The 16,174-nt window shown below is 45.5% G+C and overlaps 1 protein-coding gene across 1 annotated transcript in view; it reads right to left on the bottom strand.

Moving 5' to 3' along the window:
• The window catches only part of LOC137341448 (dynein axonemal heavy chain 17-like), a 574,489-nt gene that overhangs the window by 450,297 nt on the left and 108,018 nt on the right, over positions 1-16,174 (bottom strand). Inside the window, exon 12 of the mRNA XM_068004561.1 lies at positions 8,368-8,563. Coding sequence (XP_067860662.1) covers positions 8,368-8,563 — 196 coding nt within the window. The remainder of the gene's footprint in view (positions 1-8,367; positions 8,564-16,174) is intronic.

The raw sequence follows: 16,174 nt of genomic DNA on the forward strand, positions 1-16,174 counted from the left end.
AAATGCAGTTCTATCATCTGCTCCCTAGCCTCTCTAGCTGCAATGCATTGTGCTTACCCTCCTTCTAGTGGTTCCCCCTTGTCGTCATCCAATTCTTCCTTGTCTGATGATGCCTCTTCTTGTTGCTGTGTTTCCTCCAACTCCAATCCCCTTTGCATTGCCACTTTGTCGACCATATTGTAGGGAACCCCCAGAGAGATTAAGGCACCTGAACTTTTGCTTCAAAATGCCAATGGTATGCTCCATGATGTTCCTAGTGGTACCATAGCTCTGATTATACCTCTTGGTGTATAGATCATATGGGCTGCGTAAGGCCTTCTACAAGCAGGTCCCCTCACCTGCTGTCTTTTAACAGGCCTGCCTGCTGCTTGTCCTGGCTGTTAATGCTGTTGCTGCTCCTCTTCCACCGAATGTTTGTCAATCCAAAGGAAAGAAGCAAAAATAGCACTCATAATAAGCAGTAAGTGCTTAATCAGGGTCAGTAAGGGGAAATAAAAATATGAAATAAGTAAACTGCAAGCTCAGAACTCCCTTGGAAAGGCACTACTCACAATAGTCCATAGATCCTAATGACCTGAGTATCTGTAGGTGAGTGCCCCTTTAAATCCAGCTTCCAGTCATGTCAGTTAGTTTGTGAAGCCAATCCCGCAGGGTTTTACTAGTGGGTTTGCCGCTGGGCAGGACTTCTGACCTGCCCAGTAAAAATCACGTCAGGGTCCTAATGACATCATAGGACCCCAATTTGAATTTATTAATGAGGCACCCGCCTGTTTACGGTTTTCCCAATTTTAACTCTCACCCGCCCAGTTTCTTCCGGGGATGGATTGGTTTAAAATGGGAGCCCCCATTGCCAACAACGCATGTATCAGGCAGGAGATCATCAACATATTCTTCCAATAAAGAGGGTGCCTTCCATCTGCATAACACAATACAGCCCTTCATGATCCCTTGGCTCACCCTCAGACAACCATTCAACTAATCTGTAATACCTCTAATATCCTCTCTGGGAGTGGTAATTACAAACATTGATCACCATATAAGAGGGATAAAAAGAGGTTTCACTGGAAAAAATAAACAAACACCCCAAATTGGCAAATTAACATGTTTACTACCATCTTGACCCTTTATTGTGCTCCACCACTACTGCTACCTCTAATCAGTTATGTCCCAAGCACCAAAAATGCCTGAAATACATCAGACGCTATTATTGGCTCAAGCAATATTCAGGTATCCCTAGCGGCTGCCTTAAACAGGCATTAGACTCCACGCATATGCTAATGAGAGGCCTAGTCCTTGTTTAAGGACCCCTCTCCGAAAGGGTATCAATGGAGTGGCCATTGCCCAAAATTCCCAGGAAACTATGACGCATCGTAAATAATGGTATGCCATAATTTCGTAGGACTTTTACAGTATTAGATGAATCCAATGCCAAAGATCAGCACTTTCAATGTCTCCAGGAAATTCTGGGCCGACACCTTTATATAACTCTACGGCCTAGAAATTTAGCCGCGCAGTTCCTGTTTTTGGAGCGTTAAGTGGCCTACTAAGACCCCAATATGGTGGACAGAAAGTGCGCACACACTTCTGGCCAGAAGCCCAAATTGTTTCGGACGATTTTTCAGGTGTCCTTGATGGCTGCCTAAAATAGCCATCAAGTGGCACCACCAAAAAATTGATAATTTTTTTAATGGTTGATGTGGAGCCAGGAGGAGCAGAATTGCTGAGGGCCATTTCCGGCGAGGCAAGCAGCCTGAAATTAATCTACTTAAAATAGGCAAGCTGCCTCTGGACGTGTGACAGGTACAAGCAGTTTGCCTAAATTATTCAAATGAGGCCTGAGGCCCAATTTTGTGTCAGCCTCGGGCCTCCCTGTTGCAGCGCACATGGCCGTTGGTTATGGACCCTAAAACGGGCCATAACCAATTTCCACCCCATTAATGTGTCCTTTAATGTCTTTGTTAAAGTTTTTTATTTCAAGACCTCAGCCTCTCCCACAAAGTGGGAGAGGCTGAGGTCTTGAAATACTGAGGAACTGTTCTTTTTTTTACCTTCTAGCAGTTTCTGCTCAAGTTTGTCAAAATTATTTGAAGAAACACTAAAGGACGAATTTCAAAAGCTTTTATGATAACACTCCTCACAGTAATATAGTTTATTCTGATTGGGATGAGAGGCTGCTTAAGGATGGCTTCTGTCTATTTGCTAGTCTGTTCCCAAATGGAGGGAAGGACAGGTCCACCAAGCATTAAGGAGCAGATTGGAATCAGGAAATTTCATCTTGGGAAGAAAGGTTATCTATTTCCTTGTTAAATTAGATCTGCTCTGATCTGGACCTTTGGAGGCATTCTCTATGTTTGGTTCCATTTCCTAACACTGCTTTTCCTCTTAGTAATTTTTCTTAGAGAACCGTCCTTCATCCTCAAAGGTACAAGGGCCAGAATGATGTTTGGTATGCCAGGCAATTAGGAATGGACCTGAATTCTGGGACAGCATGCAGAAATATTGGCATCAGTAAATTGTAATAGAGTACTTCCGAGCTGGAATTGTGTCTCTAATCATTATTCAAATATCAACATTAATTAATAAACTCCAAATATCAGCTTTAACTATCAAGAAGTTGTTCATTATAGTGCTTAACTTTGTGGATACTAGCACTTGGTGATCTGGAATTTCAATCTAATGCTGAGACATGCTGAAAGATTTCTTCTAAGCTTTACCATCATGCACATAAGTATTGTATTTAGATAAAGTGGCTTTAATTCCTTATTTTTTTCATTTTTTTTCTTTTTTCGAGCATTTTCAGTCCTGATGATATTATAGAATCCTTGGGGACGATTTTAACCCTACTGCCCAATGGAAACTAGGTGGGCAGGCAGTTAAAAAGCCCTGAATTAATCGCCATGGAGCCGCCAAGATCCTGCCTTCCATGATTTTAACCTGCTATCCTGACCAGGCGGCAAGGACTCCCACCCAAAGCAGGCGGGGTCCTTCTTTACAAATGCCATCAGGTATGGATGACATAATCGGGAGCCCGACTGCAATTTTGACTCAGACCTGAGGGGAAGTCACTTGGCTTTTCTGTCAAGCCAACCCCGGGCAGAAGTGGATCAGTTCCAGAAGAGGTTTAAAAAGGTAAGTGTCTTTCTTTCGTTTGTGGGGCCAGGAGGAGCTGCAGTGCTCCTACGGGCTCTACGAGGAAAGCTTAGGGGTGTAATTTTAACCCCAAAGAACGCGCGCATCCGAAACCCGGAAGTCTCATCCCTACTTAATGCCAGCGGGCGGATTGTTAAAGGGGCAATATACCTCATTGTGATAGTTGAGGCACTTAATCTTTTGTAGATTATAAAGGTAAAATGTATTTAATCTTACCTGCTCTTTTCCGTCACTTTTTGTCCTCGTCAGGTGAGAGGAGGCGAGAAGGGCCGGATCCATGAGATGAGTGCCTTTATTGCAGTGCTTGTGGGCCAAGAGGTGCAGGAGTGCTGTACCCAGGCCCAATAAGCTCACCTGGCACGATTGGACCCCCGCAGCCAGCCGACCCCCCGTCGATGGTAGACCCACTGCCCCCCCTAAAGCTGAGAGCCCCCATATTAGACCACCCCTCCTCCGATGTCTCCAATCCCCCCATCTCCAATATCACCAACCCCTCCCTCCTCCATGATGTTTCTGACCCCCCTTCTCCATGATGTCATCGACCAGCCTCCTCCGATGTCACCTACCAGCCCAGCGATGTCTCCAGCCTTCTTCGATGCTCCAGCCTTCTTCAACCTCCGACTGTTCTCCCGACCAGATCATTTCCCCCCCCAACCCCCCTCCCCAATATCGTCCACGGCCCACCTCTCCGATTCGTGCTTCCTTTCCCTCCCAACAGGAGGGAAACCTGGCTGTTTGGCTTGGGAAAACAGGAAGCATAAATAATTATCTCCAATTGAGTTGCGATCACTCACTTGACTTCCGGGTTCTGCATGTGAACACCTTACCCGAGCGCTGGGTTCCCAGCTCCGAGTGAAAATCATGTCCTAGGTCTCTGCTGCCCCAGATTCCTCCATTCCCAAACGAGTTGCCTTCAGAACTCAATACCACCACCTACCTTGTGTCGGTGGTCAGCCTCTAGGCCGTACAATTTTCAGCCATTTACTGCCGACTTCCCACCCGTTTCAGGATTTAGATCAGGTTTGCCCTTGAAACGCGGGCAGACGGGAAATTAACTGTCCAGCGTGATTTCTTGCCAGAAACCCGCTGGCAGTTAAAATCCAGGCGGATTTCTTTACTAAAAGTCATAGTAAATTAGAAACATAGGAGCAGGCGCAGGCATTCAACCCCTCAGGCCCGCTCCGCCATTCAATTAAATCATAGCTGATCTGAACCTCAACTCCATTTCTTGCCTTTGCTCCTTGATATCCTTACCGAACAAAGATTTATCTTATCTCAGCTTTGAAAGCTCCAATTGAGCTAGCATCCACAGCCTTTTGGGAAAGAGAGTTCCAAATTTCTACTATCCTTGAATCTACAATCTCCTGTATTCAAGGGAATACAAGCCATGTTTATCCAACCTATCCTCAAAATTTAACCCTTTTAGCTCCGGTATCATTTTGGTGAATCTATCCTCCTACCAATACATTCTTCCTGAGGTGCGGTGCTCAAAACTAAACGCAGTACTCCAGATGGGATCTGACCAAGGTTCCACACAACTGAAGCATAACTTCCTCCCCTTTGTATTCCAGCCCCCTTAAGATAAAGGCCAACATTCCATTAGCCTTTTTGATTGATTTTTTTTTTATTCGTTCACGGGATGTGGGCGTCGCTGGCGAGGCCAGCATTTATTGCCCATCCCTAATTGCCCTCGAGACGGTGGTGGTGAGCCGCCTTCTTGAACCGCTGCAGTCCGTGTGGTGACGGTTCTCCCACAGTGCTGTTAGGAAGGGAGTTCCAGGATTTTGACCCAGCGACAATGAAGGAACGGCGATATATTTCCAAGTCGGGATGGTGTGTGACTTGGAGGGGAACGTGCAGGTGGTGTTGTTCCCATGTGCCTGCTGCCCTTGTCCTTCTAGGTGGTAGAGGTCGCGGGTTTGGGAGGTGCTGTCGAAGAAGCCTTGGCGAGTTGCTGCAGTGCATCCTGTGGATGGTGCACACTGCAACCACAGTGCGCTGGTGGTGAAGGGAGTGAATGTTTAGGGTGGTGGATGGGGTGCCAATCAAGCGGGCTGCTTTATCTTGGATGGTGTCGAGCTTCTTGAGTGTTGTTGGAGCTGCACTCATCCAGGCAAGTGGAGAGTATTCCATCACACTCCTGACTTGTGCCTTGTAGATGGTGGAAAGGCTTTGGGGAGTCAGGAGGTGAGTCACTCGCCGCAGAATACCCAGCCTCTGACCTGCTCTCGTAGCCACAGTATTTATATGGCTGGTCCAGTTAAGTTTCTGGTCAATGGTGACCCCCAGGATGTTGATGGTGGGGGATTCGGCGATGGTAATGCCGTTGAATGTCAAGGGGAGGTGGTTAGACTCTCTCTTGTTGGAGATGGTCATTGCCTGGCACTTGTCTGGCGCGAATGTTACTTGCCACTTATGAGCCCAAGCCTGGATGTTGTCCAGGTCTTGCTGCATGCGGGCTCGGACTGCTTCATTATCTGAGGGGTTGCGAATGGAACTGAACACTGTGCAGTCATCAGCGAACATCCCCATTTCTGACCTGATGATGGAGGGAAGGTCATTGATGAAGCAGCTGAAGATGGTTGGGCCTAGGACACTGCCCTGAGGAACTCCTGCAGCAATGCCCTGGGGCTGAGATGATTGGCCTCCAACAACCACTACCATCTTCCTTTGTGCTAGGTATGACTCCAGCCACTGGAGAGTTTTACCCCTGATTCCCATTGACTTCAATTTTACGAGGGCTCCTTGGTGCCACACTCGGTCAAATGCTGCCTTGATGTCAAGGGCAGTCACTCTCACCTCACCTCTGGAATTCAGCTCTTTTGTCCATGTTTGGACCAAGGCTGTAATGAGGTCTGGAGCCGAGTGGTCCTGGCGGAAACCAAACTGAGCATCGGTGAGCAGGTTATTGGTGAGTAAGTGCCGCTTGATAGCACTGTCGATGACACCTTCCTTCACTTTGCTGATGATTGAGAGTAGACTGATGGGGTAGTAATTGGCCGGATTGGATTTGTCCTGCTTTTTGTGGACAGGACATACCTGGGCAATTTTCCACATTGTCGGGTAGATGCCAGTGTTGTAGCTGTACTGGAACAGCTTGGCTAGAGGCGCAGCTAGTTCTGGAGCACAAGTCTTCAGCACTACAGCTGGGATGTTGTCGGGGCCCATAGCCTTTGCTGTATCCAGTGCACTCAGCCGTTTCTTGATATCACGTGGAGTGAATCGAATTGGCCGAAGACTGGCTTCCGTGATGGTGGGGATATCGGGAGGAGGCTGAGATGGATCATCCACTCGGCACTTCTGACTGAAGATGGTTGCAAACGTTTCAGCCTTGTCTTTTGTACTCTTGTGCTGGGCTCTGCCATCATTAAGGATGGGGATGTTCACGGAGCCTCCTCCTCTCATTAGTTGTTTAATTGTCCACCACCATTCACGACTGGATGTGGCAGGACTGCAGAGCTTTGATCTGATCCGTTGGTTGTGGAATCGCTTAGCTCTGTCTATAGCATGTCGCTTCCGCTGTTTAGCATGCATGTAGTCCTGAGTTGTAGCTTCACCAGGTTGGCACCTCATTTTTAGGTACGCCTGGTGCTGCTCCTGGCATGCTCTTCTACACTCCTCATTGAACCAGGGTTGATCCCCTGGCTTGTTGGTAATGGTAGAGTGAGGAATATGCCGGGCCATGAGGTTACAGATTGTGCTGGAATACAATTCTGCTGCTGCTGATGGCCCACAGCGCCTCATGGATGCCCAGTTTTTTTTTTGAGCTGCTAGGTCCATTCTGAATCTATCCCATTTAGCACGGTGGTAGTGCCACACAACACGTTGGATGGTGTCCTCAGTGCGAAGACGGGACTTCATCTCCACGAGGACTGTGCGGTGGTCACTCCTACCAATACTGTCATGGACAGATGCATTTGCGACAGGTAGATTGGTGAGGACGAGGTCAAATAAGTTTTTCCCTCGTGTTGGTTCGCTCACCACCTGCCGCAGGCCCAGTCCAGCAGCTATGTCCTTCAGGACTCGGCCAGCTCGGTCAGTAGTGGTGCTACCAAGCCGCTCTTGGTGATGGACATTGAAGTCCCCCACCCAGAGTACATTTTGTGCCCTTGCTACCCTCAGTGCTTCCTCCAAGTGGTGCTCAACATGGAGGAGGACTGATTCATCAGCTGAGGGAGGACGGTAGGTGGTAATCAGCAGGAGGTTTCCATGCCCATGTTTGACCTGATGCCATGAGATTTCATGGGGTCCAGAGTCAATGTTGAGGACTCCCAGGGCCACTCCCTCCTGACTGTATATCACTGTACCGCCACCTCTGGTGGGTCTGTCCTGCCGGTGGGACAGGACATACCCAGGGATGGTGATGGAAGAGTCTGGGACGTTGGCTGAAAGATATGATTCTGTAAGTATGGCTATGTCAGGCTGTTGCTTGACTAGTCTGTGGGACAGCTCTCCCAATTTTGGCACAAGTCCCCAGATGTTGGTTAGGAGGACTTTGCAGGGTCGACTGGGCTTGGTGTTTTGCCGTTGTCGTGTCCGGTGCCTAGTGGTCCGATGCCGGGTGGTCCGTTCGGTTTTATTCTTATTATGACTTTTCGTAGCGAGATTTTACAACTGAGTGGCTTGCTAGGCCATTTCAGAGGGCAATTAAGAATCAACCACATTGCTGTGGGTCTGGAGTGACATATAGGCCAGACCGGGTAAGGATGACAGGTTTCCTTCCCTGAAGGACATTAGTGAACCAGATGGGTTTTTACGACAATCTGGTAGTTTCATGGCCATCATTACTGATACTAGTATTTTAATTCCAGATTTTTATTTAATTAATTGAATTTAATTAATTAATTGAATTTAAATTCGCCAGCTGCCGTGGCAGGATTTGAACTCATGACTCTGGATTTTAGTCACAATATCATAAATATTGTGCTGAATGGAAGACATTTGCTGTCACTGTCAATAGATGATAAAGGTTTTCTGCAATTCAGACAGACGTTATAAGCTAAAACTGGCATACAACAAATTCTATCAAATGGAGAACCATGATATTAAGGCACTCTGCTGATAGATCAGTCACTCATAAAAAATACAATTTTCAAAACCTTTGCATTTTGGTATCCATATTCCCAAAGAAGTTATCTTCTTTAACACATAATAGATTTACATTTTTTATCCTATTACATAAGTATGGAAAATAGGTTTTGAAACCTGAGTTCTAACCTTCATGCTAAAGCTGACGCTGATGAGGTTCGTAGCTGAATTCCGAACTATAAGTGGTTGCTTTAAGTTAAATTGGCAGTCTTCGTCCACTTTCATAACCCACTCTGCGTACACTTGCTCACAAAATTTCTGAAGTAGTGATTTCATCTCCATGTATTTATTTAAAACATGTTTAGCTTCATCATCTGACATATCACTGCTCCAAATGAAATGAAAATTAATGCAAAATGTGAATTCAAGAACTTCTATGGGTGGTCCTAAAACTTATCACTCTGGCTATAAACATATAAAAAAAGTTTGTATGCATTGATAAAATCCTAAGTGATGACAAAAATGTCTTCCACTAAAGGATCTAGCAGAGACACCCAATGGAACAAGGCGGCCATTTCAAAGGAGCACAAAATACGAATTCTCAAGGAATCTAAGTAGAGAGATAAACTGCTACATCTCCAGGGAAGCCGCAAAAAATGTCTCATATCATGTGGAGGGAGGTGGCATTGGCAACTCTCTCACCCCGAGAACTACAAACCAGTGCTGCAAGAAGTTCAGTGACCTAACAATGGCAGGCAAAGGAAAAAACTGGCCATTCTCCCTTTTCTTTTTTGGGCTATCTGGGTACCAACACACTCCTCATTCTCTAAAATTAATAGCTGCACAACTGATTCTTCACACTGCATTGTGGTTAAGGGGGACACTAACATGGGATTTTACAATGTCTGTCACCATCGCCCCGAACAATAACTATTTGCATGCAGAATCTTAAAATTAATTCCTCCATTTCAACAAGCTGATATCACCAGATCTCTTACATCAGCACTCCATTGCCAACTGGAAGTCAGCCCTCTTTTGCAAATTTTTACCTATTTCTCTCAATCTTGTTGCAGGAGAAACTTGTATATGCCTGTGAGAGGCAAATCACCAGAGAGGGCATACCGAACATTAAAGAACTCACTCCCTACAAAAAACAGGCCATGGTGCTGTTGGGGATACACTCTGGTGTTGCCACGGAGGATGGCAAGGTCAGTGGCATAATGCTGGTGCCGATTTAGTGGGTGCACACCTACCACAGCATCCCTGCAAAGCAGCAAACAGCCACAAGTTTCCACATTTTACTTTATCTCTTATCTCCTTAACTTAATGGGCGTTATGCTCTCCCATTCTTAGCTGGTATTCTCCTTTCTTACAGGTCCATCACAGCAACAGGGGCAGAGGATGAGGACGAGGAGGTGGATGATGATGAGGGAGTGGATAGAGTCATAGAGTCATAGAGTTATACAGCACGGATAGAGGCCCTTCGGCCCATCGTGTCCGCGCCGGCCATCAGCCCTGTCTACTCTAATCCCATATTCCAGCATTTGGTCCGTAGCCTTGTATGCTATGGCATTTCAAGTGCTCATCCAAATGCTTCTTGAATGTTGTGAGGGTTCCTGCCTCCACAACCCTTTCAGACAGTGAGTTCCAGACTCCAACCACCCTCTGGGTGAAAAAGTTCTTTCTCAAATCCCCTCTAAACCTCCCGCCTTTTACCTTGAATCTATGTCCCCTTGTTATAGAACCCTCAACGAAGGGAAAAAGCTCCTTAGTATCCATCCTATCTGTGCCCCTCATAATTTTGTACACCTCAATCATGTCCCCCCTCAGCCTCCTCTGCTCCAAGGAAAACAAACCCAATCTTCCCAGTCTCTCTTCATAGCTGAAGCGCTCCAGCCCTGGTAACATCCTGGTGAATCTCCTCTGCACCCTCTCCAAAGCGATCACATCCTTCCTGTAGTGTGGCGACCAGAACTGCACACAGTACTCCAGCTGTGGCCTAACCAGTGTTTTATACAGCTCCATCATAACCTCCTTGCTCTTATATTCTATGCCTCGGCTAATAAAGGCAAGTATCCCATATGCCTTCTTTACCACCTTATCTACCTGTTCCGCCGCCTTCAGGGATCTGTGAACTTGCACACCAAGATCCCTCTGACCCTCTGTCTTGCCTAGGGTCCTCCCATTCATTGTGTATTCCCTTGCCTTGTTAGTCCCTCCAAAGTGCATCACCTCGCACTTTTCCGGGTTAAATTCCATTTGCCACTGTTCCGCCCATCTGACCAACCCATCTATATCGTCCTGCAGACTGAGGCTATCCTCCTCGCTATTTACCACCCTACCAATCTTTGTATCATCAGCGAACTTACTGATCATACCTTTTACATTCATATCCAAGTCATTAATGTAGACCACAAACAGCAAGGGACCCAGCACCGATCCCTGTGGTACCCCACTGGCCACAGGCTTCCAGTCACAAAAACAACCTTCGACCATCACCCTCTGCCTTCTGCCACTAAGCCAGTTTTGTATCCAAAGTGCCAAGGCACCCTGGATTCCATGGGCTCGTACCTTCTTGACCAGTCTCCTGTGGGGGACTTTATCGAAGGCCTTACTGAAATCCATGTATACCACATCCACTGCGTTACCCTCATCCACACGCCTAGTCACCCCCTCAAAAAATTCAATCAAATTAGTCAGACATGATCTTCCCTTGACAAAGCCATGTTGACTATCCCTGATTAATCCTTGCTTCTCCAAGTGGAGACTAATTTTGTCCTTCAGAATTTTTTCCAATAATTTTCCTACCACTGATGTTAGGCTCACTGGCCTGTAGTTCCCCGGTTTTTCCCTACTCCCCTTCTTGAATAATGGTATTACATTAGCGGTTCTCCAGTCCTCTGGCACATCCCCTGTGGCCAGAGAGGTTCTGAATATATGTGTCAGAGCCCCCGCAATCTCCTCCTTTGCCTCACACAGTAGCCTGGGATACATTTCGTCCGGGCCTGGGGATTTATCCATTTTTAGGCCTGCTAAAACTGCCAATACCTCCTCCTTAAGCACATCCATGGGTCTCAAGATCTAAATCCTGCCCCATGTTGCTCTGCCACACCCTTTTGAACTCACTCCGTGTCACGTGCTTTTCACTCCCATGCACCACCTCAGATACTTTCATGCAGGGGGAATTAGATGGTATTTGTGAGGAAGTGGCACTGGGTGATTCACAAAGAATGAGGAAGCTGGACCAGTGAGATGTGAATGAGGATGTACCACCTTCCCAAAGGAGGTTAAGATTAAGGCCCCACAGCTTCGGAGTCATGGGACCCAGATATCGGGCACTCATTTGAAAAGAAAGATGTTTAAGAAGCATTACACCGACTGCAGCTCAGAGGTCAGTCTTCAAGGATGTGTGGCAATTGACAGCTGTGACTGAGTCTACCCCCATTATTTGTGCCAACATCAGGAAAGCATTTTATTCCATTGCAGACATCAATGGAGATTGTGGCAGTTTCATTGGTACCTGTAGTAGCCTCCCACCTAAGAAGTGGCCATTGATCAATTGGTGATTCCTCTTCCACAAAAACAAAAACTGCAGCTTTGATGGCAGCAAAGGCAAATTAGACAGTACCCTGCATTCCAGCTTTCAGACCCTGTAGGCCAAGATGCAGGCAGATGTCCCTCAGGATTTTCTGTTGTTATTAGATCAGAGGGGAAGCAGATCAGTGGAATGATGGCTCCATTTCTCAGGACAGCAGCACACGCCAGGCAGGAGTTTAGTATCTGATTGCCCCTTCCCAAACTGCAAGAAGGGAGTTCTCTTGTGGGGACAACTGGATCATGGATCTGCTCAATATCAGGAGGTTGAAGAACCATTGTTTGTGAAGCCAATAAGGGGTTACCAGGATAACAATTGCTACTTCTGCTCATACCTTTTCAATAACTCATGCGTTCAGGCAAAATGGAAAAAATATGAATGTAAAACTCTGTACCTAGCCCTGCAACCTTCAGCCTCTGTTCCTGGCCTCTTTACCAAAGCAGACTGACACAGCCTCAGTTCTCAGCTTCTGTACTCCAGCAGAAATATAGAAGCTGCCTATTGTCCAATGAGGTGAACAGATTTATCTCTGAGCAATTCCAAATCTTAGCCCTGATTTTAGCTCAAACCCGAATCGGGTGGATGGAGTGAGTAGAAAGCCATCATCACAATGAGATGCGGGCGATTTTAACTCCACGGCCTCATTTCAACATGATCGAAAGGCTGCCCCCGCCCCAATTCTGTCAGGAAACAGGCAGCCAGCCCACTTACTGGACACAATTTCTGGTGCGACTCCCAACACCTATTTAAAGTAGGAATGCATCTCTTAAAGCGATTAAATCACAATCCTACTGCAGCCTGGCTGATATTACAGAGATTGACCATAGTTGTCTGAAATGAGCCAGTGCCACAAAATTTGAGTTCGGTCTTCAGCTTGGGACAAATATCACATGCAATTGAGGGAAACAAATGCAACCATTAGAGTAGCTAAGAGATCTCTGGAAAAGAAGATGGTGCACAATTGTGGTACATAGGATTACATAGAATGTACAACACAGAAACAGGCCATTAGGCCCAACTGATCCATGCTGGTGTTTATGCTGCACACGAGCCTCCTCCTACCCCTCTTCATCTAACCCTATTAGCATAACCTTCCATTCCTTTCTCCCTCGTGTTTATCTAGCTTCCCCTTAAATGCATCTATGCTAGTCGCCTCAACTACTCCTTGTGGTAGCGCATTCCACATTCTTACCGCTGTCTGGGTAAAGAGGTTTCTCCTTAATTCCCTATTGGATTTATTAATGACTATCATATATTTATGGCCCCAGTTTTAGTCTCTCTCACAAGTGGAAACATCTTCTCTATCTCTACCCTATCAAACCGTTTCCTAATCTTAAAGACTTCTATCAGATCACCCCTCAGCCTTCTCCTTTCTAGAGAAAAGAGCCCCAGCCTGTTCAATCTTTGCTAATAGGCATAACCTCTCAGTTCTGGTATCATTCTTTTAAATTATTTTTGCACCCTCTCCGGTCTCTCTATCCTTTTGATAATTATGGAGACCAGAACAGTTCACAGTACTCTTAAGTATGGTCAAATTACAATTCCACACAAGTTTAATATAACTTCTCTGCTTTTCAATTCTATCCCTGTAGAAATGAACCTCAGTGCTGTGTTTGCTTTTCTTATGGCCTTATTAACCTACATCGTTACTTTTAGTGGTTTGTGTATCTGTACCCCTAGATACCTTTGCTCCTCTACCCCATTTAGACATTTATTTTCCAAGGAGTATGTGGCCTCCTTATTTTCCCGACCAAAATGCACCACCTCACACTTACCTATATTGAAATTCATTTGCCAATTTCACGTCCATTCGGCAAGTTTATTGATGTCTTCTTGAATTTTGTCGCAGTCTTCCTTCGTATTAACTACACCCCCCAGTATAGTAGTAATAGCAAAAGCTTTTTCAGCTATGTCAGGAGTCAGGAAACCATTAAAGATTGTATAGGGCCACGGAAAGACAGTATAGGACAGATTCAAACTGTTTCTTAGGTTACGACAAAGCTGTTAAATGACTATTTCGGATCAGTCTATACTCCTATGGATGATGCTGAAGTTCCAGCTGTGGGGTGACCTGTGTTAAATAACATTATTTTTATTAGGTAAGAGTATCAAGGGATATGGAGCTAAGGCAGGTAAATGGAGTTGAGATACAGATCAGACATGATCTAATTGAATGGCAGAGCAGGCTCAAGGGCCTATTCCTGTTCCTATGTCATTATTATAAATATTAAAATAGGTAGAAATGTAATCTTGGATAGAATAGGAAATCTCAAAATAGATAGGAATCCAGGTTCAGATGATATCCATCCTAGGGTGATTAAAGAGACAGGACAGGTGCTCTGTGAGGCCCTTGCCAGTAACTTCAACAGCTCAATAGAGTATGGGATAGTTTCCTTAGACTGGAAGGTAGTTCATGTAGTTCTAATTTTCAAAAAAGGAGACAAATCAGAGCCAGGGAACTACAGACCCGTCAGCCTGACATCCATCATTGAGAAGATGCTTGAAGTGATCCTAAGAGATGCCCTTTATGATCACTGGTTAAGGGAAGGGGCTATTGGAGATACTCAACACAGCTTCTGGAAAAGAAAGTCGTATCTTACAAACTTGATTTGAGTTTTTTGAAGAAGTTATTAGATTAGTGGATGAGGATAATCCAATTGACATGGGGAAGGAAAAGGAGGAAGGGGGGAGGGTGGCAATATTGATTAAGGAGAATATTGTGGTGTTGGCGAGAGAGGACGTCATGGAGGGGTCAAGGACAGAATCTATTTGGTTAGAGTAAAGAAACAACAGAGGTGCCATTATACTATTGGGTGTATTCTATAGGCCTCCAACTAGTGGGAAGGATATAGAGGAGAAAATTTGCAGGGAAATTAGAGAGGTGCAAGAGCTATAGAGTAGTGATAATAATGGGGGACTTCAACTATCCTAATATAGACTGGGATAGAAATAGTGTTAAGGGCAAAGAGGGAGAGGAATTTCTGAAGTGTGTTCAGGAGAACTTTCTTGATCAGTATGTTTCTAGCCCAACGAGGAAGGAGGCATTGCTGGATCTGGTTCTGGGGAATGAGATGGGCCAAGTGGAGCAAGTGTCAGTGGGAGAACATTTAGGGAACAGTGATCATAAGGTTTAGATTAGCTTTGGAAAAGGACAAGGAGCACTCTAGAGTAAAAATACTTAATTGGAGGAGGGCCAATTTCATTGGGTTGAGAACGGATCTGGCCCGGGTAAATTGGAATCAAAGATTGGCAGGCAAAGCTATGATCGAACAATGGGTGGCCTTTAAAGAAAAGATGGTTTAGGTACAGTCTAGGTACATTCCCACAAGGAGGAAAGGTACGGCAAGCAAAGCCAGAGCTCCCTGGATGATGAAAGAGATAGAGAGTAAGATGAAGCAGAAAAAGGGGGCGTATGACAGATGTCAGGTTGATAATACAAGTGAGAACCAGGCTGACCATAGAAAGTACAGAGGAGAAGTGAAAAAGGAAATAAGAAGGGCAAAGAGAGAGTGTGAGAATACACTGGCAGCTAACATAAAAATCCAAAAGTCTTCTATAGGCATATAAATGGTAAACAGACGGGTGGGGCCGATTAGGGACCAAGAAGGAGATCTACGCATGGAGGCAGAAGGCACGGCTGAAGTACTAAATGAGTACTTTGCATCTGTCTTTACCAAGGAAGAAGATGCTGCCAAAGTCACAGTAAAAGAGGAGATAGTTGAGATACTGGATGGGCTAAAAATTGATAAACTGTAGGTAATAGAAAGGCTGGCTATACTTGAAGTAGATAAGTCACCTGGTCCGGATGGGATGCATCCTAGGTTGCTGAAGGAAGTAAGGGTGGAAGTTGCAGAGGTGCTGACCATAATCTTCCAATCCTCCTTAGATATGGGGGCGGTGCCAGAGAACTGGAGAATTGCAAATGTTACACCCTTGTTCAAAAAGGGTGCAAGGATAAACTCGGCAACTACGGGCCAGTCAGTTTAACCTCAGTGATGGGGAAGCTTTTAGAAATGATAATCCGGGATAAAATTAATAGTCACTTGGACAATTGTGGATTAATAAAGGAAAGCCAGCATGGATTTGTTAAAGGCAAATCCGTGTTTAACAAACTTGATTGAGTTTTTTTGATGAGGTAACAGAGAGGGTTCATGAGGGCAATGCGGTTGATGTAGTGTATATGGATTTTCAAAAGGCGTTTGATAAAGTGCCAAGTAATAGGCTTGTCAGCAAAATTGAAGCCCATGGAATAAAAGGGACACTGGCAGCATGGATATGAGATTGGCTAAATGACAAAAAACAGAGAGTAGTGGTGAATGGTTGTTTTTCAGACTGGAAGAAGGTGGTGTTCCCCATGGGTCGGTACTAGGTCCACTGCTTTTTTATTTAATATGTACTAAT

This window comes from Heptranchias perlo, chromosome 23 (assembly GCF_035084215.1).
Source record: "Heptranchias perlo isolate sHepPer1 chromosome 23, sHepPer1.hap1, whole genome shotgun sequence".
Classification (NCBI taxonomy): Eukaryota; Metazoa; Chordata; class Chondrichthyes; order Hexanchiformes; family Hexanchidae; genus Heptranchias; species Heptranchias perlo.